The sequence below is a fragment of the Budorcas taxicolor genome, chromosome 3, assembly GCF_023091745.1.
Source record: "Budorcas taxicolor isolate Tak-1 chromosome 3, Takin1.1, whole genome shotgun sequence".
In the NCBI taxonomy this organism is placed as follows: domain Eukaryota; kingdom Metazoa; phylum Chordata; class Mammalia; order Artiodactyla; family Bovidae; genus Budorcas; species Budorcas taxicolor.
Genome location: NC_068912.1, coordinates 75,136,008 through 75,162,914, shown reverse-complemented (window position 1 = coordinate 75,162,914; position 26,907 = coordinate 75,136,008). Strand labels below are relative to the sequence as shown.

General features: G+C 35.8%; 1 protein-coding gene across 1 annotated transcript in view; it reads left to right on the top strand.

Annotated features, from left to right (window-relative positions):
- The window catches only part of LRRC7 (leucine rich repeat containing 7), a 492,466-nt gene that overhangs the window by 385,624 nt on the left and 79,935 nt on the right, over nt 1-26,907 (top strand). Inside the window, exons 17-22 of the mRNA XM_052637059.1 lie at nt 162-362; nt 5,839-5,950; nt 6,161-6,341; nt 7,994-9,674; nt 13,519-13,659; nt 25,224-25,343. Of these exons, the coding sequence (XP_052493019.1) occupies nt 162-362; nt 5,839-5,950; nt 6,161-6,341; nt 7,994-9,674; nt 13,519-13,659; nt 25,224-25,343 (2,436 nt within the window). The remainder of the gene's footprint in view (nt 1-161; nt 363-5,838; nt 5,951-6,160; nt 6,342-7,993; nt 9,675-13,518; nt 13,660-25,223; nt 25,344-26,907) is intronic.

Sequence of the window (26,907 nt, the reverse complement as noted above, 5' to 3'; positions counted from 1 at the left end):
TAGGAGGCAGAATGTGTAAAGAACACTCTACAGTACAGTTTTTCAGCCAGCTCAACACTCACTATATTGCATTTGGTTATACTACTGCGCATAAAATGGAGTTTTGTGAACATGCTTGCTGAAGGTATTTTTATGTTAAATTTCTTTTTATAAACTTCTAGGTTGAAATAAACCTAAAACGATATCCAACTCCTTATCCAGAGGATTTAAAGAATATGGTAAAATCTGTTCAAAATCTGGTGGGTAAACCAAGCCATGGAGTGCGTGTTGAAAATTCAAATCCAACTGCTAACACGGAGCAAACTGTGAAAGAAAAATATGAACACAAGTGGCCTGTAGCCCCAAAGGAGATTACAGTGGAGGTATTTCAAGGTTATTGGTAATTGCCAGTGTGGTTTGGATTTTTTGAAATTACTAAATGATATTTTTTTTTAAACTGAGCAGATCTTCATTAGGTGCATTTTTTCCTAATATATAAATAAATCTGTCTACTCTTTTTAACTCTGAGGGTTGCATTTAATAAATGACACCTTCATGGTCTTAAACCATTAATACAGCTTTGAAAGTTCCAATACACAGAAGGAATAGTTTACTCACCTGGCTAGTCCTGGTCAGTACGTTAAATCATTTTCACAATATTCCTTTGACTATCCCTAACTTTTATTGTATGAGTCATTAGAAAAGTATAAATGAAGTTTTATTATTATTCTGCAGATCTTATTAAAATTCTTGATCAGATTTAGGGCCAATTTTTTTAAATATTTTTGTGTTTGGGTTTCACCCTTTATAGAAAACACTATTATAAGCAGCAAAAAGGGGGCAATAACTTTGAAATTTAGCTTTATGGAATGTAATATGAAGCTTAATTCCTATATTTTAGAACGAATTAAATATTCACCCTTATCAATTTGTGTGGTCTGAAAAGAATTCAACTGCATTTATGCCACCTCTGTACTCTCTCATCGACTCTTCAATTAATTTTATTATCATCTTTTATCTTCATTAGAAACATAACTGATATGAGTATATCTAGAAATTCCTATACATGCTGCTTAAATATCTAGGTTGACAAAACTCTTTTACAAATCTGCATTTCAAAGCATCAGTTTGTTGCACTGATTGAACACCAGCTGTACATTTAGCACTGTGCTAAACACTGTGAGAGAAAGAAAAGAAATATAAAAGGTATTAATAGTCCCCAAATAATTTAGAGACCAACCAGGTAAATTTAAGACAGATGAAGCAACTAGAGAATATATTATATAAAGTGTGATAACATGATCGGCTTTGTGATGGAGAGTATAGTACTCTAAGAAACTGGAGACACACATGATCATTGCCAGTCACTTTAAAAGTTACATGAAGTGTTAAAGGTTGAATTCCATGTTCAAGATTGGGTGATTCTTTTAAAGTCAAAAACAGAGGAAGGCATTCTAGGCAAAGAGAAAAAAAAAAGCCTAAGCAAAAATAAGCATGGTGTGCACCACTTATTCATTTTCACCACTTCTTTATTTTGCCTATAAGAGCCATATTAATGTACTTCTTCATTTCTAAAATATTACAGATATTTTATAACAAAGCAACAGACTTTTATATCTAAGTACTGCAATAATATAAAAAGGAGGAAAATTAAGAGCTAGTGTGTACACAAAAGTATACATACACTTTATATTTAGCTCTCCTGTCATCATATAACTGTAAGGTAATGATAATCCATAAGCTGATTAACTACAGCAAAATACATAGATCCTAAAATTGCTTTATACCTGGATGGAAGAAGTGAGGCAAGGAAAAAGTAGCTTTGATCATGAATTTAATGATAACCTGATAGTAGAGAAAAAATCTTAAAATTGTCCGACAAGGACTTCAAGCTTAACAAATCCAAAAAAAATTTTAATCTTTTCACTTCAGACTTCTCCTCTGTATAATTGGTCTTGACCTCAGCTGGTACCGTTATCTACCAGTTCACTCAAGCTAGACAATTGAGAGGTATTTTGATTTCTTTTTCCTTCTTTCTCACTTCTCTATGCCCCTTCCAAACAATCACCAACGCCTATACATTTTCATGAGTGAGTCTCCTAATACTCCTCAGGTCTTGCTTGAACTCTGTCCTTCATTTCTGTAGAAACTGTCAATTTCTTGGCTTACTTTGTCCCAAGCTTCCTCACTGCCTTGCTTATGGTCTTTACAAAACACAAGTCTAATCCTGCCCTCCTTAAAAAACAGTACAGTGACTTGGTATTAGCTATCTGAACTTCCTAATTAGCTATAGTAGACAAGCTAAATAAGACGGAAGCTCAGCTTTTAGCTTCATATTTATTTCTGTGATTTGCCCCACTCTTAGTTTTCTTATTCTACAAGCCTTTTCCTTTTGAAATTTCACTGATAATATCAACATTTTTCCTGAAATCAAGATTCTAGATCTTTCCTCAATTTTTAGACATCCTAGAATGAGAAGATGTTGCTTTCTGTATCATCCTCCCTTTTCAAATTACTGCACGCAAATTAAGGGGCCATACTCCAGTATTCTTGCTTAGAGAATTCTATAGACAGGGGAGCCTGGTTGGGTTATAGTCCAGACACGACTGAGCAACTAATCACCCACACCCTCTATCTATTCTACTTTCAGATATAATAAATACAAATAACCAAGTGTCTAGCTGGTCAGTGTATATTATGCATTTTTATTTTATGTTTTGCCTGTGTATGAAATTTTTGAATCATCATTATTTAGATCATACTGCCAAGAATGTGGAAGAGTACCCTCTTCCACACTACATGATATATTTATCCATGTTGTTAAATATGGAAAACCACGAAAAAAGCAAATAGAGGTAGGCAGAATCAGAAAACAGAAAGAAAAAACAAGATAAAAACAACAGAGAAAGACGAAGAAGGAAAGATATATCAATATAATTATTGATCACTTTCTATTTGCAACCCTATGCCAATAGTTTTAATGTAAATCTAGACTGAGACTATGGCCAAGAATACCATAAACTGGATGACTTAGAAACAGTTTTTAAGGAGCCAGATTTTATTTATATATAAAAATCAAAGCCTAAGAGACTTAAAATTTCAAAGGCTCAAAAGTGTCAGCGGTTAGTAAACTGTTATAGCCAAGAAATACTTAACAGTTCTATTTATTATTGCTAGGTCTGAACAACTTAGTAAATATTTATGCCCCATTTAGTGGTTGAGAAACAGTACACAAAACCAACTCAATGGACATGAGTTTGAGCAAACTCTGAGAGATAGTGAAGGACAGGCAAGCCTGGCGTGTTGCAGTCCATGGGGTCGCAGAGTCAGACATGACTTAGTGACTGAAAAACAACACACATAAACTGAAAGAAAAAATAACAGTTTTATTTCACTCTTAAATAACCAAAACTACTTACTAATGAAATGTGTGCACCTTTTAGACAGCACCTACCACCTCAAACCTTGGAATAATATTGGATACCACAATTCTAAATTCTGTTTCACATTGATTTTTGGGTGGCACTTGATTTTTTGATCACAGCAACAAATACCCAATTCACAAAGACTATTAATCAAAGAAGTGTGCAACTGAATTTTGAAATTGAGAGCTACCTAGGGTAGCAGACATAAAGAGAACTATTGTGCATAAATTTATATCACTACTTACTCAGGAGAATAAACAAGCCACTTTTATACCTAGAAAAATGAAAATTTAGTATTTTTGCATTTCTTAATGTTCTCTTGCTACCTGGTTAATTGGGAATAATAAGTTGAATTCAGTTCATTTCAGTTGCTCAGTTATTTCTGACTCTTTCCGACCCCATGGACAGGCTTCCTCATCCATCAGCAACTCCCAGAGTTTACTCAAACTCATGTCCATCGAGTCAGTGATACCATCCAGCCATTTCATTCTCTGTCGTCCCCTTCTCCTCCTGCCTTCAATCTTTGCCAGCATCAGGGTCCTTTCCAGTGAGTCAATCTTCACATCAGGTGGCCAAAGTATTGGAGTTTCAGCTTCAACATCAATCTTTCCAAGGAGCCTTCAGGACTGATCTCCTTTAGGATGGACTGGTTGAATCTCCTTGCAGTCCAAGGGACTCTCAAGAGTCTTCTCCAACACCACAGTTCAAAAGCATCCATTCTTTGGTGCTCAGCTTTCTTTATAGTCCAACTCTCACATCCATACATGACTACTGGAAAAACCATACATTTGACTAGACAAACCTTTGTCAGCAAAGTAATGTGTCTGCTTTTTAATATGCTGTCTAGGTTGGTCATAGCTTTTCTTCCAAGGAGTAGGCATCTTTAATTTCATGGCTGCAGTCACCATCTGCAGTGATTTCAGAGCCCCAAAATATAAAATCTCTCACTGTTCCCATTTTTTTCCTATTTGCCATGAACTGATGGGACTGGATGCCATGATCTTAGTTTTTTTAATGTTAAGTTTTAAGCCTACTCTTTCACTTTCATCAAGAGGCTCTTTAGTTCTTCACTTTCTGCCATAAGGGTGGTGTCATCTGCATATCTGAGATTATTGATATTTCTCCCAGCAATCTTGATTCTAGCTTGTGCTTCATCCAACCCAGCATTTCTCATGCTGTACTCTGCATATAAGCTGAATAAGTAGGGTGACAAATATGCAGCCCTGACATACTCCTTTCCCAATTTGGAGCCAGTCTGATATTCCACGTCCAGTTCTAACTGTTGCTTCTTGACCTGCATAGATTTCTCAGAAGGCAGGTCAGGTGGTCTGGTATTCCCACCTCTTCAAGAATTTTCCTCAGTTTGTTGTGATCCACACAGTCAAAGGCTTTGGCATAGTCAATAAAGCAGAAGTAGATGTTTTTCTGGAACTCTCTTGCTTTTTGAATGATCCAGTGGATGTTGCCAATTTGATCTCTAGTTGCTCTGCCTTTTCTAAATCCAGCTTGAACATCTGGAAGTTCATGGTTCATTTACTGTTGAATCCTGGCTTGGGGAATTTTGAGCTTTACTTTGCTAGTGTGTGAGATGAATGCAATTGTGTGAACATTCTTTGGCATTGCCTTTCTTTTGGATTGGAATGAAAACTGACCTTTTCCAGTCCTGTGGCCACCGCTGAGTTTTCCAAATTTGCTACAGAAGTTTAAAATCCATTGGTTTTTTTAATATGATTATTTGTCATAAAGTTATATTCTTATACCAGTGTTGTTCATTACACTCAGTGAATGAATTTAGAGTGAAGATTTAGCAGGCTAGATTGATCATGAGAAAACCAGAAATCTTAGGAAGAAGGCATGACATAACCAAAGAAACTGAGATGATCACTTGGAAAACAGTAGGCACTGAGAGAGAGATTGGTGGTTAAAATAGGCCCAATTGTGCATTAACTTTGTTAATAATCCAAAAAAAAATCTAGTTTGTCAGTGTATACTTTCCTCTTAGAACTCTAAAAGAGTTCACCCCTTAGAACTCTTACATGCTTCTCTCTTATATATTATATTACTTATATATTACTTATCATAATTCAATCTTGTTTTATGAGTTATATCTAACTCCGTAACTAGACTGTAAATCCCCACAGGGCATGGGTGACATTTTGTCTTTCTTTGGAAACTCTGCAGTTCTTCGCACAGTGTGAGACATATAAATAGCTTTCAAAAAATGTTTGAGGGATAAATGGACTCATTTAAATTAGGAAAAAAAAAACATTTTAGTGCTTACCTTAGAGATAGGTATGATTCACTTCTCCTAGCGTGCCACAGTGAACTAGATTCTAGAGTCCTATTATATCTGAGCCAAATAAAGATATTGCCTTCTTGGTTAACCAGTATTTAAATGTTTACTTTCCTTGTCCTGTATTATTATATCTCTCAGGATTCTTTTGTTCATCCAGCTAATGAAATGAGGATTGGGGAACTTCACCCTTCATTAGCTGAGACCCCTCTGTACCCACCCAAACTTGTTCTGCTAGGGAAGGACAAAAAAGGTAACATTGTGAACCTGATGTGGAAAATGTGCCACAAATGCATGTGCATGATGAATCACCAGTTGTAAATTATGATACACCATAGTCTATAGAAATATTTTGTAATATGTATTTCTGACATTCACTGGTATGCTATTTTTCATACTTGCTTTTCTGTTTATACTTGTCAATGTTCATAGCACTATAATATTTTTTCCCTTTACATTTCAGAATCAACTGATGAATCTGAAGTTGACAAAACTCACTGTCTGAATAACAGTGTTTCCTCAGGCACTTACTCAGACTACTCACCTTCCCAGGCTTCCTCAGGATCCTCTAACACCCGGGTTAAAATGGGGTCCTTGCAGACAACAGCTAAAGACGCAGTACATAATTCTTTGTGGGGTAACAGGTGTGTTTAGAATTCCCTCTCTTCTGTCCCCAAATGCTTATTTTCAGCAACTTTTTAAAAAATGGAATCTTCCTAATTTGGGAATTGTGTTCAGCACATGAATGGCATAGAAGACCTAAGGGGCAGGTAAGCAAATGTAGTCCTGCTGGGATTTCCAAGAGCGGATGAATCCATTTTGTGAAGCAAAACCATTGTTTATGGGAGAGATGGTAAGAGATTAGCATATTGAGAGGATAGAACCAAAAATAATTAATCAAAAGTTGTGTTTGCATCATTACATAATTGTGACACATTTGGGCATTCACCATCCAAAATGGTGTTAAAAACTAAAGTAAAATGCATGGAAAGCACTAAGTGCCAAGTACAAAGTGAACTCCATAAATTTTTCATCAGCCTCTTCATCATCATCATTTTATCACCACATGGGAAAGTTAGAATGTAAGTAAAAGTATTAAATCCTTCCAAAATGCCTTCTATTCTATTTTACTTTCATTTTTACAGATATATTAAGATCAAAAGCCATAGAGGGCAATAAAGTGACTCAGAGGAGTAGCATTTGCCTGGTTCTGATTCCTTTTTTTATGGCTTGTTGCTATATTTCACACTACAAATAGCAAATAAAAATTGTCATATGACATAGATAATCAATGACTTCCATGCAGATTTTACTGATAATATCAATACCATCTGCAGTATAGTCTTTGGTAATTAATTAATGACTGTTTCTACTCACTGATGCCAATGATAAAAATTTAACTCAGTTTATAAATTTATTATTTGTCATACAAGCTGAGACTGATTATTTAGGTACTTTTGGAAAATGCCTTCTAATGCACTTTTTTTTTTTCAGTTAGTGAAAGCACTTAAAAGGCTGTAATAAAAGATATATAATTTGATATGATTAGTATGCAAATGGTTTAAAATAAACTTAGAAAAATGGGCATCATCTAGAGATACTGTGGTCACTGGAATAAACATACCAATGACCAAAACTCATAATTTAATTTACCTTCTAGAAAAAGATATGGAATACATTCACTATACAATGGATTTAATGTCTTCTAATACCTGCCCCTCAAATATATTATTTGAAGACAATTTGAATTTATTTGATATACCAAAAAGTGATAAGAAAGGTACCTTCAACCAATAGTTTGGAAGTGTACAGAATCAGAAATTCCAGAGATGGAGGCCAAGAATCAAGTAGTTCTAATTATCAGACAGGTTTCAGGACCATTACTGAAAATCTCTGTATTTCTTCATTCACTCATTTATTCATTCATTCCTTCATCTGACAAATATGTATTTAGTACCTACTATGTGCCAAGTGCTATGTTAGGCACGAAGAGAAAAAAAACCTCTGCCCTCATGAGTTTACATCCTGCAGAGGACACAAGGCAATGTGCAATAAATATAATAGGTAAGTAAACTATATGTACTGGAAGGTGGTAACTGAGAAGAAATAAAAGATCAGGGTAAAGGGGTGAATTTTTTTGGACATGAAATAAAAATACTATTCTTAATCATAAGTGAAGCGTGGCTGAATGATCAGTTGAACAAAGGATGCTGGTATTCTTGCCTGCTTGTTCTCTTTCTGGCAAAGACCCAGCTCTTCCTCATTTTCATGTTTCTTCTTCCCATTGTGTTCACAGGATTGCACAATCTTTCCCACAGCCTCTTGATGCAAAGCCATTACTCAGCCAGCGGGAGGCTGTCCCCCCAGGGAACCTACCACAGCGTCCTGACCGGCTGCCAATGAGTGACGCATTCACAGACAACTGGACCGATGGCTCCCATTATGATAACACGGGGTTCGTTGCCGAGGAGACCACAGGCGAGAATGCCAACAATAATCCCCTCCTGAGTTCAAAAGCTAGAAGCACATCTTCTCATGGACGCAGGCCTTTGATTAGGCAGGATAGGATTGTTGGTGTTCCCCTGGAACTTGAGCAGTCTACACACAGACACACACCAGAAACAGAAGTGCCTCCTTCCAATCCTTGGCAGAATTGGACCAGAACCCCTAGTCCTTTTGAAGACAGGACTGCTTTCCCTTCCAAATTAGAGACAACTCCTACCACCAGCCCATTGCCTGAAAGGAAAGAACATATAAAAGAAGCTACTGAAATCCCTAGTCCTTTTTCTCCAGGAGTACCGTGGGAGTATCACGATTCTAATCCCAACAGGAGTCTCAGTAATGTTTTTTCTCAAATCCACTGCCGCCCAGACTCTTCTAAAGGTGTTATTTCGATTAGCAAAAGCACAGAGAGGCTTTCCCCACTAATGAAAGATATCAAGTCCAATAAATTCAAAAAGTCACAGAGTATCGATGAGATTGACATTGGTACATACAAGGTTTATAATATACCATTAGAAAACTATGCTACTGGGAGTGATCACTTAGGAAGTCATGAACGACCTGACAAAATGTTGGGACCAGAGCATGGTATGACCAGTATGTCTCGAAGCCAGTCAGTCCCGATGCTGGATGATGAGATGCTCACCTACGGAAGCAGTAAAGGGCCTCAACAACAGAAAGCATCCATGACCAAAAAAGTCTATCAGTTTGACCAAAGCTTCAATCCCCAAGGAGCGGTGGAAGTTAAAGCGGAAAAGAGGATACCGCCCCCTTTCCAACACAATTCTGAGTACGTGCAACAACCCGGGAAAAACATCGCCAAGGATTTGGTTAGTCCTCGAGCTTACCGAGGATACCCACCAGTGGAGCAAATGTTTTCATTTTCTCAGCCATCTGTTAATGAAGATGCTGTGGTCAATGCCCAGTTTGCAAGTCAAGGCGCCAGGGCAGGCTTCTTGAGAAGAGCTGACTCCCTGGCGAGCTCTACAGAAATGGCCATGTTTAGAAGGGTCAGTGAACCTCATGAGCTAACTCCGAGTGATAGGTATGGCCGACCTCCGTATAGGGGTGGTCTGGATCGCCAAAGCAGCGTTTCAGTGACTGAGTCCCAGTTCCTGAAAAGGAATGGCAGGTATGAAGATGAACACCCTTCATATCAAGAAGTGAAAGCTCAGGCGGGAAGTTTTCCAGTTAAAAACCTTACCCAAAGGAGGCCATTGTCTGCAAGAAGCTACAGTACAGAGAGTTACGGTGCCTCCCAAACCAGGCCAGTTTCAGCTAGGCCTACTATGGCAGCTCTTTTGGAAAAAATACCATCTGACTATAACTTGGGTAACTATGGTGACAAGCCATCAGATAACAGTGATATAAAGACGAGGCCCACTCCTGTCAAGGGAGAGGAGAGCTGTGGTAAAATGCCTGCAGACTGGAGACAACAGCTGCTTAGACATATAGAAGCTAGAAGGTTAGACAGGGTATGTTTGGCATTTCTCTGTAAGAATATCCCTCCTGCCTTTAGTTTTACTTTATTGGCATTTCTGAGCACATGTAGTGAAGCATGAACTACATGAATGAATAGATGATGAGCATTTTATTTATCTTTATATGTGGGGAAATTGATCATAATAGTTTTTCATGGATACTATTTAATGCTCTTCGAGAGTTCATAACTTGTAGGTCAATTATTTATCAAAACTATCCTAAAAGTGGTTAGTGAGAAAGAATTCAACTCTGTTATATGGGATGGTGCTTCAATTGCTTTCTAGCCATGAGGGCAAAATGCCTCTCCTAGGACACGAAACTGTTCTCCAGTGACCTAGAGAAAATTATTTTTATTGAATCTATAAAAAGTGAGTATTCTGCTCCATTCTGCACAGACTCACATATGCTGAAGTCAGACCTAATTTGTTTATAAAATCCACATATAGTTACTGCTATGGGACTCCTAAAGTTGTTACTTCTAATGAGCAATAATCTTCCCAGCAAGAAACAGAAAAATAAAATAAGCAGAGATTGAATGCCCTCCCACACATTACTTTGTTTAATGAAAGTCCTGCCATTTAGAATGTTGGTTTTCATATAGAAAGAAATGTTTAAATTCTAATCATACTACAGACAACAAAAATAGATGATGTCTTTATGAAGACTATAAACATACAAATTAGTGTGTGTATATTGCAGCAAAAAAGAGGAAAATAATCCCAATTCAGTTAAAATTGAATCACAATAAATCACAGAATGCATAGTAATTGAAGAGAGTAAAAAAACATTTCTATAAGGCCTGAATTATATTCTTGTTGCTGTTTATATCTCTCTAAGAGAAATCTGGTATTTCATTTTCTATGATCAATTGACCGTCACCACTGAGTGTACTTTGTAGCTTTGGTGTAGAGGGCTCTGTACACTGCATTGACCTTAGAATCTTAAAACTCTAGTTTGTGAAAATAGGGCTTTTTGTTCTGATTTTCTAGGTTTCAACGCTCAGTGTAAATTGGGGATCTGGGTAATAATATACCATTAGAATGTTTCACTCAGTAGCTTTAGTTAAAACTATTAAAAGCATAGGTCATTGCATTTATTATATATTTTCTTAATGGTGAATTTTATGTTTTCAGGTGTACTCTTTTAAAATAATTATATTGTTTGTAGGTCGTGTCTACATGACAAGAAAAACAATTATTAATAAGAAAAGAGTGAACTAATAAATGTGGGTGTGGGTGTTAGTTTCTCAATGTGGAAACTGGTTCTGCCTTGCAAAATATTTCATCAGAACGTCTGTTTCAAATAGATGTGCTCAGTCCCTTTGAAGGGAGCCTCATCAAAGCCTCATGACTGGGTGTCAGTGGGAGACACCTGGTCGGTTGTCACCATGCCTTACTTCAAGTTTTACCCTCCATGTAGACAGATAACTTGGAGGGCGAAAATATCTGGGGCCAAATAAAACAGTACAGTTTGGGAACTCTGGCCTTGTGTAGACACGACCATACATAACAGGGTAAGATGAACTAGCCGAGAAAGGTTATCAGAAGCTTTTTGGAGCATATATACAATGACTAGTAAATTGAGGCAACAAAGGAGTGAATGGAAACAGATAATGAAAAAAAAAGACAAAATTTTAAGCATTTGGTACTATCATTTATTTACTAGTTTCCCAGATAAATGTTTCATTTCCCTTGATCAGAGCTGCTGTAAAGTAGGCATCTTCCCTACTTGGAGCAGGAATTTGGAGGGAGGAAAATAGGACTGAAGAAAGGGGATTTAGATCAGCAGAATTCTAGAGACCCTGCCCATCCCAGATGCAAATAACTAAAAGTAAAAATTTGTATGTATTTTCCCTTGTTGTGACAATGCCTCCCTTTTTAATTAGTCTTCACATATCCCCTGTCTGTTTATAATTTCCTCAGTTTGTCTTTCATTTTTCAGAGCAATTTCAATGTATGTTCAATAGCTTCTCATTTAATTCAAAGAAAGTAAATTACCTTAGAATACTGCTTCAATCCATCAAATCCTGAAAGCTCTTACTCCTTTCTCTGAGTAACTTCTTCCCTCTCTCAATCAAGCTGCTGAGTTATTCAGGTTGTATCTTACTTAAAACTTACCTACAACATAAATTCAGGGTACTGGAGCACAGACTTATTATGTAAAAATAGTTCTGTACTGTGGTATTTAACATTTTGCCCAAAGTGAGATTGCACCAGGCACAGCTTGCTTCCTTCCCAGTAAAATTTAGTTGCGTGATTTGAACTCTGGGAATCAAACAGTTACACTGGAAACTACAAGATCTTTGTCCATTCCTTATAAAAGAGAACTGCCTAGAATCTTGGACATTGGATAAACTTAACAGCTCTACATAATGTTGGTTAAAGACCTTGCTTGGTGTTGACCTTGGAGAGGCAGCTCTGAGTACTGCCATAGATTAAAGGTGCTTGTTTTCTCCTTTGGTTTGATCTCAAGGCTCGTGCTTCCACTACAGAACCCCGCTTGACTGAGAGATAGTAAAACATGAACCCATATGTCTAAGACTGCTACTCTGCCATAGCTGCTGAGAAATCACTAGACTGAAGTCATTTTAAACCTTAAGGAATCCTTCAAGTGCTAGCTTGAAATGTTCAATGTCCTTCTCAACTTTGGCATGGTGACAATGAAAAAAATTCTCTGAATGAAATAATCAGGTATCCATAACAAATATGAATGGTTGACAGCACACCATCAGGAGTGTAACTGTCTTTCAGTTGACAAAATTCTGATCCTAAAAATCATTTTTTTGCAAATAATGCAATAATAACTGTCAGAATAATAACTGTCTCCTGCTAATGTTCAATAATATTCAGTTTTAAAAAGTGTACTAACTTCAATAGATTTTTTAAAATTAATTAAAAGGGCCAAATGCTGTCAGTTATTGTATTTTCATGATAGGCGGAAAGTAGAGATCATACTGATGAAAACCATCTGATGACAAGATATGCAAAATGACTTAATTTTAAAATGAAGTTCTGTAGAAAAAAACTGAACCACTTGGAATAACTTCAGATGCACTTACTGAAGGGTAGCCGCAGTGCAGATATCACTAGAATATTCTATAAATGTTTAGGTATATCAGATAAATAGCATTAATAATTCAAAGCATAGTTCCTTTAGTTTCATTATGAAATTTCATCAGTTTAAAATGTAATTTTTAAGAAACAACAAAAGAGAATATTTATATTCACATACAAAATGAGTAGTTTAACTAAATTAATAAATTCAATCATCCACTGGTCAGATTGAATGACTTTTTGACCAGCTCTTTTCCTGAGTTGCCATAATTATGCCTATAAGACAGAAAAAAAAAAACTGACTGATTTTCACTTTAACTTCGCAGGGCATTAGTTTTAAGGCAGAATTAGAAGCTAGTATTTGTCTTTTGTGTATGCTAATCTCACAATGTGAAAGAGACCATGAGATTTGCAGCTGACAATATTTAAGACCTCACTGTTCGAAATTTTTGAATTAATAGATCACTACTGATAAACATTTGTCCAGAATCACTACAATCATGATATATAAAAGATAGGTTCTATGCCTATGAGATAGCAACAAATGTAAAACAGAATGTTATCTTTGCTTTTTGTCTTTTCTGTAGTTTTGGATTGGTACTCATTATGTTCATAACTAACACTGTTTACTGTATGCTTCTGTCTGATCAAGTGCATGTTTAAAAAAGAAAGTTACCGTTTGCCTGCATAAAGTTAAATGTTATAAATTTAAACATGTTCATGTAATAATCAGTTTGTTGAGCATGTGTTCACATCCTGTCACATGATTATTTCCTCTACTCAGAATGCTGCTTACAAACACAACACAGTTAACCTTGGCATGCTGCCCTATGGAGGTATTTCAGCAATGCATGCAGGCAGAAGCATGACTTTAAACTTGCAGACTAAGTCTAAATTTGATCTACAAGAACTACCTCTTCAGAAAGTAAGTATGGACTGCCCTACATGTGTCAGCATACCAAAGCCAATTAATGTTGTTTGTTCACGTAATGTGTTTAGGCTGTACGTACAATCCTGCTTACAGACTCTCAGGAGTCCAAAAAGCATAAGGGCAAATAATATAGAGCCCCTACTCTTAGCTGCTCAATGAATATTGATAGCTAGACTGATTATTAGGTTCCTACTTAACAGCTTTGCTTTTTGGATTGAGCAGGTACATGGCTTCTTGTGTTGCTTTAAGACTCATTTTTCTTATTAGTCATTTTCTTTTTGTTTTATTCTTTGCTTTTCTTTCTTTCGTGTGTGTGTATATGTATATATACACATGTTGACTTTTTTTTTAAACTTTTTGGAGATAGTCCTATACTCTCTTACTGATGCATTCTGAGAACAGAAAAAGAAATTATGATTGGATTTTAGTTGGAAAAGTCCTAGAGCCCTAGGTTAGAATGACAATTAAGTCATTAGCACTTCTAAAAGCTTCATTAGTCCATTTTTTGTGTGGGAAATATTACACGGAAGTAAAACATGGGAAACGAATTTGTGGCTTAACTAGCAAATTTTTACTCATCCTAGGTTATTAATGGGAAAGTAGCAAGTTGACATGGTTTAAAATGAAAATGTAGACTCATTTGAAAGGGCATATATGATAAGAGAAAATATTTCCATTGTCCGAGGACCATTTCTGCTTGTTTTATTCAGGCAAAACAGAAAATGTCCATTATACCTGTTTAAATTGACTAATGCAATCTGTCTTAATTGCATTTCAATGGAAACTAATGAGTCATTTTCACACAATATGCCATTATGACTATATTGTTAATGTAGTCATTAACCTGGTAAGTTTTTATTAAAAAAGAAAAAGCAATGTCAAAGTAAGGATAATAAAATGATGGTAGCCTCCAAACTCTCTTCTCTTAATCAATTAATGAACAGATGAAACAAACTACCCTCCCAGCAAAATGAATGTCATAAGACCTCAAACTCATATTTTATTGTCAAATTAGTCTTAATAACAGTCCCTAACTCTGGATACTTTGCTTCCTACTCTGAGGAGAGTCATAAAATCAGCAAAACATTTCTGTTCATAGCTTTTTTTCTTTAATCACCCATGATCACTTAAAAAAAAACCGACTTAATTGAGAATTTCTGTAAGTTATTTTCTCTGTCCTCAGTCTCCTGTTGCAGAGCCAGTATTGTATACAAAAGTCTCTCCAGGAAGAAAAAAGCCTGATCTGTGGCCTGTGCCTATGTCAGTGACAGAACCCTCGCTCACTGAGAAATTTCAAAGTGGTAACTTGACGTCACTGAGCTCAGAATTGAGACTGAGTGTTGTTGGCTCCAACACACTACTATCAGTAAGACCCTTTTCACTGGAGCCTCTCCTTTAATGGAGCCTGTTCTTAATGTCTTCTTAGATGCTCAGGGCTCATCCTCTGCCCTAAAAAATAAAAACCAATGTTCATAAGGGCCTTGAAACTCATTTGCACTAAGGAACAGATGAGCTATCACCAACTTAAATAGACAGCTTTCCTGGAGGGCTTGTCAATTAAATAGAAATCAAACCCTTAAGTTACAATGATAGAATTTCAGAATACAAAGAGCAGATTAGAGAGGTCTTGGTATGAAAGAAGCTATTGCTTGAACTCCTTGAAATTATTGTATGGACAGCCCCTTATTTTACTTAGTTTTTTTGCCCTGTTTTCTTGTCAGTCTATAGAATAATATGCACATATTCAGTGCCTGAAAGGGCTTCCCTTGTGGCTCAGCTGGCAAAGAATCTGCCAGCAATGCAGGGGACATGAGTTTGATCCCTGGATTGGGAAGATCCCCTGGAGAAGAGCAAGACTACCCACTCCGGTATTCTGGCCTGGAGAATTCCAGACTGTATAGTCCATAGGGTCACAAAGAGTTGGACGTGACTGAGCGACTTTCATTTCAGTCCCTGAAAAATGGTAATACACTTGAAACACTGTTTCTCATTGTGTACATTATTCTCCAGATATAAATTAAGTACCTCTTTGCTGCTGTATTAATTTTATGATGTTGTTTGGAGTACTCTATAGAATGGATTCATTAACTATTCTTGTTGTTCAGTTGCTCAGTTGTGTCTGACTCTTTGCAAACCCATGGACTGCAGCACACTAGGCCTCCCTGTCCTTCACCATCTCCCAGAGTTTGTTCAAACTCATGTCCATAGAATCAGTGATGCCATCCAACCATCTCATCCTCTGTCATCCCCTTCTCCTCCTGCCTTCAATCTTTCCCAGCATCAGGTTCTTTTCAGATGAATTGGCTCTTCGTATCAGGTGGCTGAGGTATTGGAGCTTCAATTTCAGCATCAGTCCCTCCAACCAATATTCAGGGTTGATTTCCTTTAGGATAGAGTGGTTTGATCTCCTTGCAGTTCAAGCGGCTATCAAGAGTCTTCTCCAATACCACAGTTCAAAAGCATCAATTCTTCAGCACTCAGCATTCTTTATGGTCCAACTCTCACATTCATATATGACTACTGGTAAAACAATAGCTTTGATTATACGGACTTTTGTCAGCAACACAATGTCTCTTCAATATGCTGTCTAGGTTCATCATAGCTTTTCCTCCAAGGAAAAAAACATCTTTTACTTTCATGACTGAAGTCACTGTCCTCAGTGATTTTCGAGCCCAAGAAAATGAAGTCTGTCTCCATTGTTTCCCCATCTATTTGCCATGAAGTGATGGGACTAGATACCATGATCTTAGATTTTAGAATGTTGAGTTTTAAGCCAGTTTTTCACTATCCTCTTTCACTTTCATCAAGAGACTCTTTAGTTCCTCTTCGCTTTCTGCCATTATAGTGGTGTCATCTGCATATTTGAGATTATTGATATTTCTTGCACCAGTCTTGATTCCAGCTTGTGCTTCATCCAGCCCAGCATTTCACATGATGTACTCTGCATATAAGTTGAATAAGCCAGGTGACAATATACAGCCTTAATGTACTCTTTCCCAATTTGGCACCAGTCCATTGTTCCTGTCCAGTCTAACTATTGCTTCTTGACCTGACTACAGATTTCTCAGAAGTCAGGTAAGGTGGTCTGGTATTCCCAACACTTTAAGAATTTCCCACAGTTTGTTGTAATCCACACAGTCAAAGGCTTTAGTGTAGTCAATGAAGCAGATGTTTTTCTGGAATTCCCTTGCTTTTTCTGTGTTCCAATGGATGTTGGCAATATGATCTCTGGTTTCTCTGCCTTTTCTAAATCCAACTGGAACATCTAGAAGTTCTCAGTTCATGTACTGTTGAAGCCTAGCTTTAAGGATTTTGAGCATCACTTAGCTGGCATGTGGAATGAGTGCAATTGTACAATTGAACATTCTTTGGTATTACCCTTCTTTGACCTTTTCCAGGCCTGTGGCCACTGCTCAATTTTCCAAATTTACTGACATATTGAGTGCAGCACTTTTACATTATCTTTTAGGATTTGAAATAGCTCAGCTGGAATTCTATCACCTACACTAGCTTTGTTTGTAATAATGCTTTCTAAGGCCCACTTGACTTCACACTCCAGGATGTCTGGCTTTAGGTGAGTAATCACACCATCATGGTTATCCAGGTCATAAAGACCTTTTTTGTACAGTTCTTCTGTGTATTCTTGCCACCTCTTCTTAATATCTCCTGCTTCTGTTAGGTCCATACCACTTCTGTCCTTTATTGTGCCCATCTTTGCGTAAAATATTCCCTTGCTATCTCTAATTTTCTTGAAGAGATCTCTAGTCTTTCCCATTCTACTGTAGCTCTAAGATGATCTATGGATGGCACAGATCTTCCCTGGTGGCACAGTGATAAAGAATCCACCTGCCAATGCAGGAGATGCTGGTTTGATCTGTGGGTCAGGAAGATCCTGTGGAGAAGCAAATGGCAACCCACTCCAGTATTCCTGTCTGGGAAATTCCATGGACAGAGGAGCCTGGAGGGCTACAATCCATGGAGTCACAAAAGTAGACACTACTTAAAAACTAAACAGCAACAAGATGATCTGTAACAGAAATGTTGCAGAATTATAATACTTGGAGATATTGCAAACTTCCCAATTGGGCAAAGAGATGATCTAAAGGAATTCTCTTTGGAAACTCTATTAAATTGCAAACCAAGAATAAAAAAGTATGGAAAAGAAACTGAATATATATGTATGTAGACACACACACATATGTAGAACTGAATCACTTTGCATACAGTTGAAACTAATGTAATATTGTAAATCAACTATGGCACCTGTGTTCTAAGTCACTTTAGTCATGTCCAACCCAGGACCCTGTGGATTATAGCCTGCCAGGCTTCTGTACGTGAGATTCTCCAGGCAAGAATACTAGAGTGGGTTACCATGCCCTTGTCCAGGGGATCTTCCCAACCCAGGGATCAAACCCACATCCCTCATGTCTTCTGCATTGTCAAGCAGGCTGTTTACCACCTGGGAAGCCCCAAATCAACTATACTTCAATATAAATAAATTACTATGCTGCCATCCAGCTTCGCATCAAAAAAGAATATCAAGTATTGAAATAGCCTATCTCAAATGAATTATCACTAATACTTTATTATTTGGTGGTTCAGTTGGTAAAGAACCACTTGCAATGAGGGAGACCCAGGTTCGATCCCTGGGTTGGAAAGATTCCCTGGAGAAGGAAATGGCTACCTGTTCCAGTATTCTTACCTGGGAAATCCCACGGACAGAGTAGCTGGTGGGCTACAGTCCATGGGGTCACAAAGAGTCAGACACGACGGAGCAACTGACACTTTTCATTCATACCAAAAACAACAACAGAAGAGAGAGGGCAAGGATGGAAAAGAAACAGGGTTGCTACTCTGTTGCCCCCAAACTATTATATGATCCAAAGGATCGCTTTAAGGCCTATAAAATGTAGGTATTTAGGGATCTGGACAACTTTCCTCCCCTGCTACTATCGCAAAACATTATCAGGTGTATGTACCTGATGCTTAACGAGTTTCAAAATTACTCCAGGGACTCCTTTCTTTCCAACCTTGGTCTCTGCCCTTTTGCCTTTGTGCTCAGATACATCTCTCCCACAGAGTTTATTAGTTATAAAATTTGTTTGATTTTCCTGGGAAACTTTAGGGTTAACCTTTCTTAAGGTACAATCTCTCAGAGTCTCCCTTCTGGCTCCACTGACCCATTGATAATCAGTCCTATGACTGAAGCTCAATTTCCTGGAACTCTTCTCACCAGGAAAGGAGATAGGCAAAAATTATTTTCCTTTGATTTACAAATATATAAAAATCTATTATGACACTCTCACCTTACCACTTAAGATAATAAACATTAGCATCAGCTATTTAAATATCAGACGACACTCTCACCTTACCACTTAAGATAATAAACATTAGCATCAGCTATTTAAATATCATGAGGGCCTCTAAATGATTGTTAGCCATGAGAATGCGCTAAAATATAGAGTAAGATCAAAATATAAACATTTTCAATAGGCAAAATTAACAAAACTGTTTATTTTCCCTTGGAAATACTGGAGCTGTCTTTTTATTCATAAAATCCCTGAATGATAATACTGCCTCTCTATTTATGTGCTATGGTAAATGACACTGAGTTGTCCTAGAAAGAATGAATGAAGTGTCCTAAGAAACTGAAATGAATGCTTTCAGGTATTGCCAATTAAGCACTGGATAGGGAATTGCAGCATCCATTTTTTATAGATGGTGCCTTTGCCAGGGAATATTTGGAAGCTGAGATCCAGGCCCTTTCCCCACACTCTCTGCTGGCAAGACTTAACTTCTTGTAATTAGGAGAAAGGAGAATCCTTTTGTATTTTTTCTGTTACACTGAAATTGTCTTTTTGCAAGTTTTATACCCAGAGAGAGCACCTTTGTGTGATTGCTACCTCTCTACTCCCTCATGGTAATTGACAAAAAGACGCTATTTGTATTAATACTACCTGAAGTCCTGATCCAGCAATTTATTTGGGTTTTTTTTGGTTTGCTGATTTTTTTTTTAAGGCTACCAAAATGTGTCTAATTCTTTTTTTCCCAAATTTTCTTTTAAGCTAACTTGTAACAAACTAGTTAGAGGATATAACTGTTGATGAAGATTAAAGAACTCTGCACTTAATAAAGCATTTAAACAATGAATATTTAAGTGGATAAAAAGAAAAGGCACTCCCAGATTTTGATACATGTTTTGAATATTTCTATTTTTTTATATTTCTTATATTCCAAGTCTAGTATTATACATTTTGCATGGATTACAAACTAAATATAGGCTTTCTGTACTGTAAAGAGTAAATTACAGTTTCTATGGTAACTTTATAGAATTTCTTGATATTAACAGAATGCAAATAAAAATCATAAAAATTAGTTTGATAAATTTAATTTCTTTTTTAATATTTTCATTTTTTTGAAGCTTATTCTAATTTCCTAAAAGATTTCATAGTACTTATTACCAGAACATGTAAGACTTACACATGTGCTATTGAATTATAAATTATTAGTATTCTGTCTTTATTTATGTATTCATTTATTCATTCATTTATTCATTTCTCATTTATAACTGCCTCTCCAAAAAGCATTTAAGGTAGCTTTCTATGACTTTATTGATGGTTCAGTGTGCTTCTTTGGATGTGCTCTGTTGTAAATGAGCTTAGCTAATGTCTTGAAGTTCTATGTTATCAAAAGAAATATAATATTGCAAAATGTCAGTTCAAAGTGTCATTTTTATTATCCACATTAATGGTGGGAAATCTTGACAGGAGAAGAATAAGACTAGGATTTATTGAAAATATGTACCTAGTACCATGAGATACTTTAAATGCATTTTTTCACACAACCCTCACCAAAAACCCTAAATGGAAGTATTATCACCATTGTATAGAATAGGAAACACAAAAGAATATGCAAATAGAATGTATTAACTAATCCAAAATATATCACAGCCCAAATCATCCCCTATGGGCTATAGAAACAGTACTTTCTTATTTAGCTGAGTTTAATAAATGCTAGTAGTTACCTTCCACTCTTCAACATATGCTTGCATTTCCTGAGCACTCAGTATCACCAAGAAATATGTTTGGTAGCAATAAAAGGTTAGTAACCTAAGAAAATTGCAAGTTACTCATCCATGCTACTGCTGCTCCAGAGATATGCAAGCCTAGGAAAGAAATCACTTGCCTTTTCCAACACCCTATCTGCAGGTGTCTGTCTGGCTGCCAATATACATAGTGTGGTCTCTTCCGCACTGGAGAAATAGATAATTTTTTTCTTGTTTTTTTTTTAACTTCTACCACCATAATATTATTCCATAGCTCCTACTACTTATTGGCTATTGAAGCAGACACTAATATAAATTATAATTTCAGGGGAAGAGAAGTTGAAATTATGGAAACATGTATTAAATAATATTTTAATATAATTTTGCCTGGAAAAAAATGACCTCACTGTTTTATTAGTTGATACTCATTCTACTATCATTGAATTAGGGAACGTTTGCACGTAAACTCTTTAAATTTCTAATGTCCTTTCCTATAGATATATGCACATTACTCAGGATCAGATAGTTCCAGTATCCAACATGTATTCATTCATCTGAGTTCCAAGGGTTATTTATTTAATTCCAGTTCTGTTTTGTTTGCTGAAAGCAAAGCAAGATTTATGTAGAACCTTGGGTTAATTTATGCCTATAGTTTCTCTTGATTTTGCTGCATCTATTATTGGCTACCTATCACTCAGGAAGAATTCACTTATCTTTATAACTACGAAAAAAATCCTTCAGGCTTTAAATCCACATAATTCCTCATAGACAGTGACTAAAACTACCAAAATAATCTTGTACTCATACAGATGCTTCCTCACCATTATAATGAAACAATAGCTTAAAGATCATCTGGATATTCCATTACCATCTTCAGACTGAGATCTGTGAAATCATAATGATGTAGATTCAAGCTTGATGTATATTTGTCTTTATGACCTACTTTTTTCAGAAAAAGAATAATATAACAATAATTTCACTGAAAATACTTTGGAGAAAGTTGTTTTCAACACGTTTTTTAACTGTGTGCCTTTGTGAACTATGTGCCAATTACTAAGCAAAATAATCCTTGAGGTCTTAAGTAATATATCCCAAGACCTTTGCAAAGTGCCAAATTCTAATACTACTCTGATATAATTCTTCCAGCTAACTGCCGTAAGTTAATTTCCCAAGCTTGCAATGCCCTTAACATTAATGCAATTAACAGTCAAGAGCAAACCTTCAGGAGCAGCTAAGCCCATTTACTCATATATGCGAATCCTGTACATACACATATACTCACATAGAGGCATGCATACACACACATGCATGCATACACTCATATACATGCTTGTACATACACAGATATATAGACACACAAAGACATATATTCATACACATTGTGTCTCAGGAAAATCAGAAATTACTTCTTCCAGTGGAGGCTTGTGATCATTCGCAGCAGTCAAAATCACAAATGTTAAATCTGCAAATGTTTGCAGTCATTTTTTGGACTAGTGTCTGTTCAGCAAAACTTTTCCTAACATTACTGAATTTCTTAAGTTTAATTTCTGACTTTTAAGTAAATCACACTGACCATTTTCTCTTTTATTTTGAAATATTAAGGATCTGCAGAATTTAGAAGCTGAAGAAATGCTATATTGTGATGATTCTCCACATATTTTATGTTTAATTGGTTATATGTGGTGAGGAAAAGACTAATTCTTAATCTTTTAAAGTATCTAAAGAAAATAACTCAAATGTGATACTAAAAATAATTGAATGAAAACTGAACTCAATTGGTTATGTTCTTTGAAATAATAAATTATAGCCTCATTATTCTTTTTACACTTTTTGGTTGCTCCTTTTAACATTTCATAAAATTTTAACAACTGCATTTTTGAACAGTTCAGGAGCACTTTATTGAAAGTATTTTTTTGGTAAATAGCTATAATCATTCCTTTTGAGAAAAAATGTGAACCCACTACATAATTCTCTTTTGGGTTCCTCCCTCCCAAACATAAATAAATGTTTTCACAGTATTTCCACGTTTGAAAACTGAAGTCACTCCTCCAGTGTCTAACTTAAGAGAAACAAAGAAGCCAGAGCATTCTGGAAATGAATAAAGGAAATTGCTTTCAGGAAATTCCTTTACTCTTGTTGTCTATTCAGAGTATTTTCTTTTTCGTGTGTCTGTGTATTTATGTCCTCTTTGGCCCCTGTAACATATTGAAATTGGTGGAGTTGTTAGTTTTAATTTTAAAAAGAGAAAGATTAATTGGTAAATGAATGAAGAATCTATGTCATCATGATCTTAGGATTTTTAATAAGGGTTTTGGCCTTTTTTAACATTAAAAAGAATCGTGCAATTTCAGTTGTTCTCTGTGACTAAGAGTCATGTTGGGGCAGCTGACGGAAGTTTAGTGGAGGAAATAGTGATAAAGATGGGGATGAAATGGAGAAAAAAAAGGATTATTTGTGCTTAATTCTGGCCACTTTGAAAAACTTTGTGTTCCACAAACCGAGCTAGTTGAACATATTTATAATCCCACTTTACTGGCAAAGAAATCAAACCAGAAACGACATGCATACTAAAAATTCAAAAAGAAAACTGTCCAGTAGTGCCCACTCTGCATAATTGTATTTTAACTGCTTAATTTTAAAAATTGTATGTCATAATATTAGCTAGAAAAATTATGCATGGGCATGTACAAACACTAATCTCTAAAAATAAAGATTAAAAAATTAATGCTTGAAATCAGGCAGATAGATGGTCATTGAGGAGCTGTCTGGTTATTCTCAAGTAATATATACGTTACATATGTTAAAGTGAAGTCACTCAGTCGTGTCCAACTCTTTGTGACCCCATGGACTGTAGCCTACCAGGCTCCTCCATCCATGGGGTTTTCCAAGCAAGAATACTGGAGTGGGTAGTCATTTCCTTCTCCAGGGGATCTTCCCAACCCAGGGGTCAAACCAGGGTCTCCCACATTGTAGGGAGATGCTTTAACGTCTGAGCCACCAGGGAAATCCTCTTAAATATGTTAACCTATATCTGATTTTCAAGCAAACACAGGTGAATTCATTCCTAACTAACCCAGGAACCTTAATTCAATACCTTTTTTCTTTTTTTTCATACTTTCTGATACTCATGAAAAAGGAATTCACACCGTCAAAATACAAGAAGAAAACTGAATTATTTCCTTACTTTCACTATATCCACTAGACCCCAGAAAAATTTCACCTAAATTTTAATTAATTTTGTCATAATAAATATTATTTTTAACAGTTCCAAGCAATGCTTTTTAAAAATGCATGTAATCAAAATGCAGATAGGATCATTGTAAAATTGTTTTGTAAAGGAGGACAGTTAGGACCACTCAGTATAACTGGATGAAGCCTGGCAAGCAGCGCATCTGCACCATATTATGAAGAGAATGGCCCAGTTCTCTCATTCCAGGGCTGGAGGACAATTCTTCACACAAAGAACTGCACATACACTCTCTAACCAGACTTTCTGTATCCACAGGGATCCTCCAAAATATGTGGGGTAAATGGCATAAGAAAAACTGACTATAATATCTCACCACATAAGAATTCCCCAGGAAATCAGGCAGTACTTGCATACCCTATAGGCTAGAGGAGAAAAAAAGTCTATACAAAAAGTTAATCTGCTTCGACAGGAAAAATATCCCACTACTGTAGCCCTCCATAGGAGGTGTCTTTCTCTTGGTTTATGATTACCTTCTGTTACTTAGATCAGATTACAAATGCCTCCCAAAATATCTAGTAGTAATAATAACAGAGACAGGAGTATTGTTATTTGTTAAAAAATAATAAGCAGTAAACCAGCCAAAAATAAAATATATATGAAGAGTTTAATCTTTAATGTATAAATGATCTACACAAATAAATTTGGAGTCAAAACAATTATGATTTCTTTAAACTGAAATTCTAACAGCCCAATACTTTTTGATGTGTTAGTTTTTCCTCTAACTGATCTATGGATAATGTCATAGTAACATGAATCTCACACTATGCTAGTGTTAACATCATTGTAGATTAGTGCAAGACACATTCTCCCAGAATCAGTACAGCTTTATAAAATTTGTTTTAGATTATGGTTTGGAATATTAGAAATTACATACTGTGTATTGTATGGTTTCAGTTTATATTCTAAATGCTAAGATCATACTAAAGTAGTAACTTAAGCAACTTTTAAATGTGGTTTGTAACAATTGGTTAATTTTATTCTGATTATTTTTATTCCAGTACTGCAAATTAAAACTTCTCTTTAAAATTAAGTAAATAACTCTAAGATGGTTATTTTAATTGAATTTCTCATTGCTTCCAAAAAGCTATTAATTTACAATTCTTATCAAGTAAATAGTGGATAAAAGTACCTCCAGTTTAGGATATATGTTTTTCTGCAATTAAAAAAAAAGTAATTTTACCATAATCATTAGGGACTCTTTTCAGAAAACTATGATAAACTTCTATTACATCACTAAAGAATGCCATACCATTTTTGCAATAGACCCCGTCCCAGCAAAGCAACATTTTAGACAATGGACAAGAAGATGTATCTCCTAGTGGCCAATGGAATCCTTATCCTCTTGGGAGGCGGGATGTACCTCCGGACACCATTACTAAAAAGGTAACCAATTTCAAATTAATGACACAAACCATGAACCTTGCATATCCATTGTAATATGTAATCCATATCTTGTGTCTTAACATCATTTCTAACTTTGTGATAAATTTAGGCTAAATACTATCCTACAATAGGGAGTTTGGCTAACTGTTTTAAGTGTGTTGAAAAAAATGAAAAGTGAATATTGCCAAATGTTCAGAGCTGGTAATGAATTTTTATAAACAACATCCTGCCACCTCTCTGAAAATGTATCACCTCTTATTAATGCCTGACACCCACCTTTGAAGCACAAGTACATGAAATTGTGTAGTGTATACTTTCTGAGCTCAGATTCAGCAGCATAGTGTAACCAATTTGTATAAAATGAAATTTGACCACTAAAAGATTGATTCATCACCTGTAAAATCATAGCAACCCATTCATCCTGTCATTCATTCATTAAACACTTAATGAGCAACTGTATATATGAAGCAGCACTACTGTGTTGAGGTCTCGCTAGATGTTAGGGCACAAAAATGAATAAGATATAGTGTGGTGTCTTACCTCTAGAATCTGTTAGTCTCATGAGATAGGCTGAGTGATAAGTAGGTGATTATAATACTTCATGTTAAATCACCATAAAAGGAGTAAAAAGAAAGCTCTAACCGAGAAAATAACTGCAACATATATGTAGGACAAGCGACTAATATTCCAGAATATATTTTTTTAAACTCCTACAAAAAATATAAAAAGATGGATAACACAATACCAAAAGTATGGTAAAAATAAAAGCAATTGGGAGAGTAAATTAATATTAAAACTGAACTTTTTATCAATCAGGAAAAAGCAAAAAGGTGTTATTTTAAACCTACTAGACTATCAAAAATTAAGAAATATGAAACTACAAGCCGTTTCCAAGTATAAGAGTAGTGGGCGCTCCTTTATACTTCTTGAAAGAGTATGAAATACAATCACATTGACAATAAATTTTCTTATAAAAGCTGAATATGAATATATCCAACATTCCAACAATTGCCCTCCTAAGATATCCTAGCAAAACTCTTATGTATGTCATTCAAGATACTTGTAAAGCTTACAATGGTAGAAAACTGGATAAATCTATTACAAGGACTGTGAGAAAGTAAATTCTGTTATTTACACAAAGGAATATTTTGCAGCAATGAACACTTGTTAGCTGTAATTAGGATAACATGTATAAACTTTAGAAGCATAGTTTGAGTGAGGAACAAGTTTCAGGTGATGGCACACATCAAGAGCAAAAAATAAAGCAAATGCAACTGAATCAATTGAAAAGAATTCCATATTTATAAGTCTCAAAAACAAGTAAAACTAAAATATATTATTAAGGCACAAGTATATGAGTGAGAAAATTTTTATAAGAGAATGGTTAGCAAAACATTTAGGATTATGGTTGTCTCTAAAGAGATAGGATCTAGGGATAGGATGATCAGGGAGGAAGCTGATAGTAGTACTAGTATTCTGTTTCTTCAGCTGAATTGTGGTTCTTACACTCTAGTTCTTAAGCTCATGAATGTTCATTTTGTAATTGTGCTTCATAACATATACT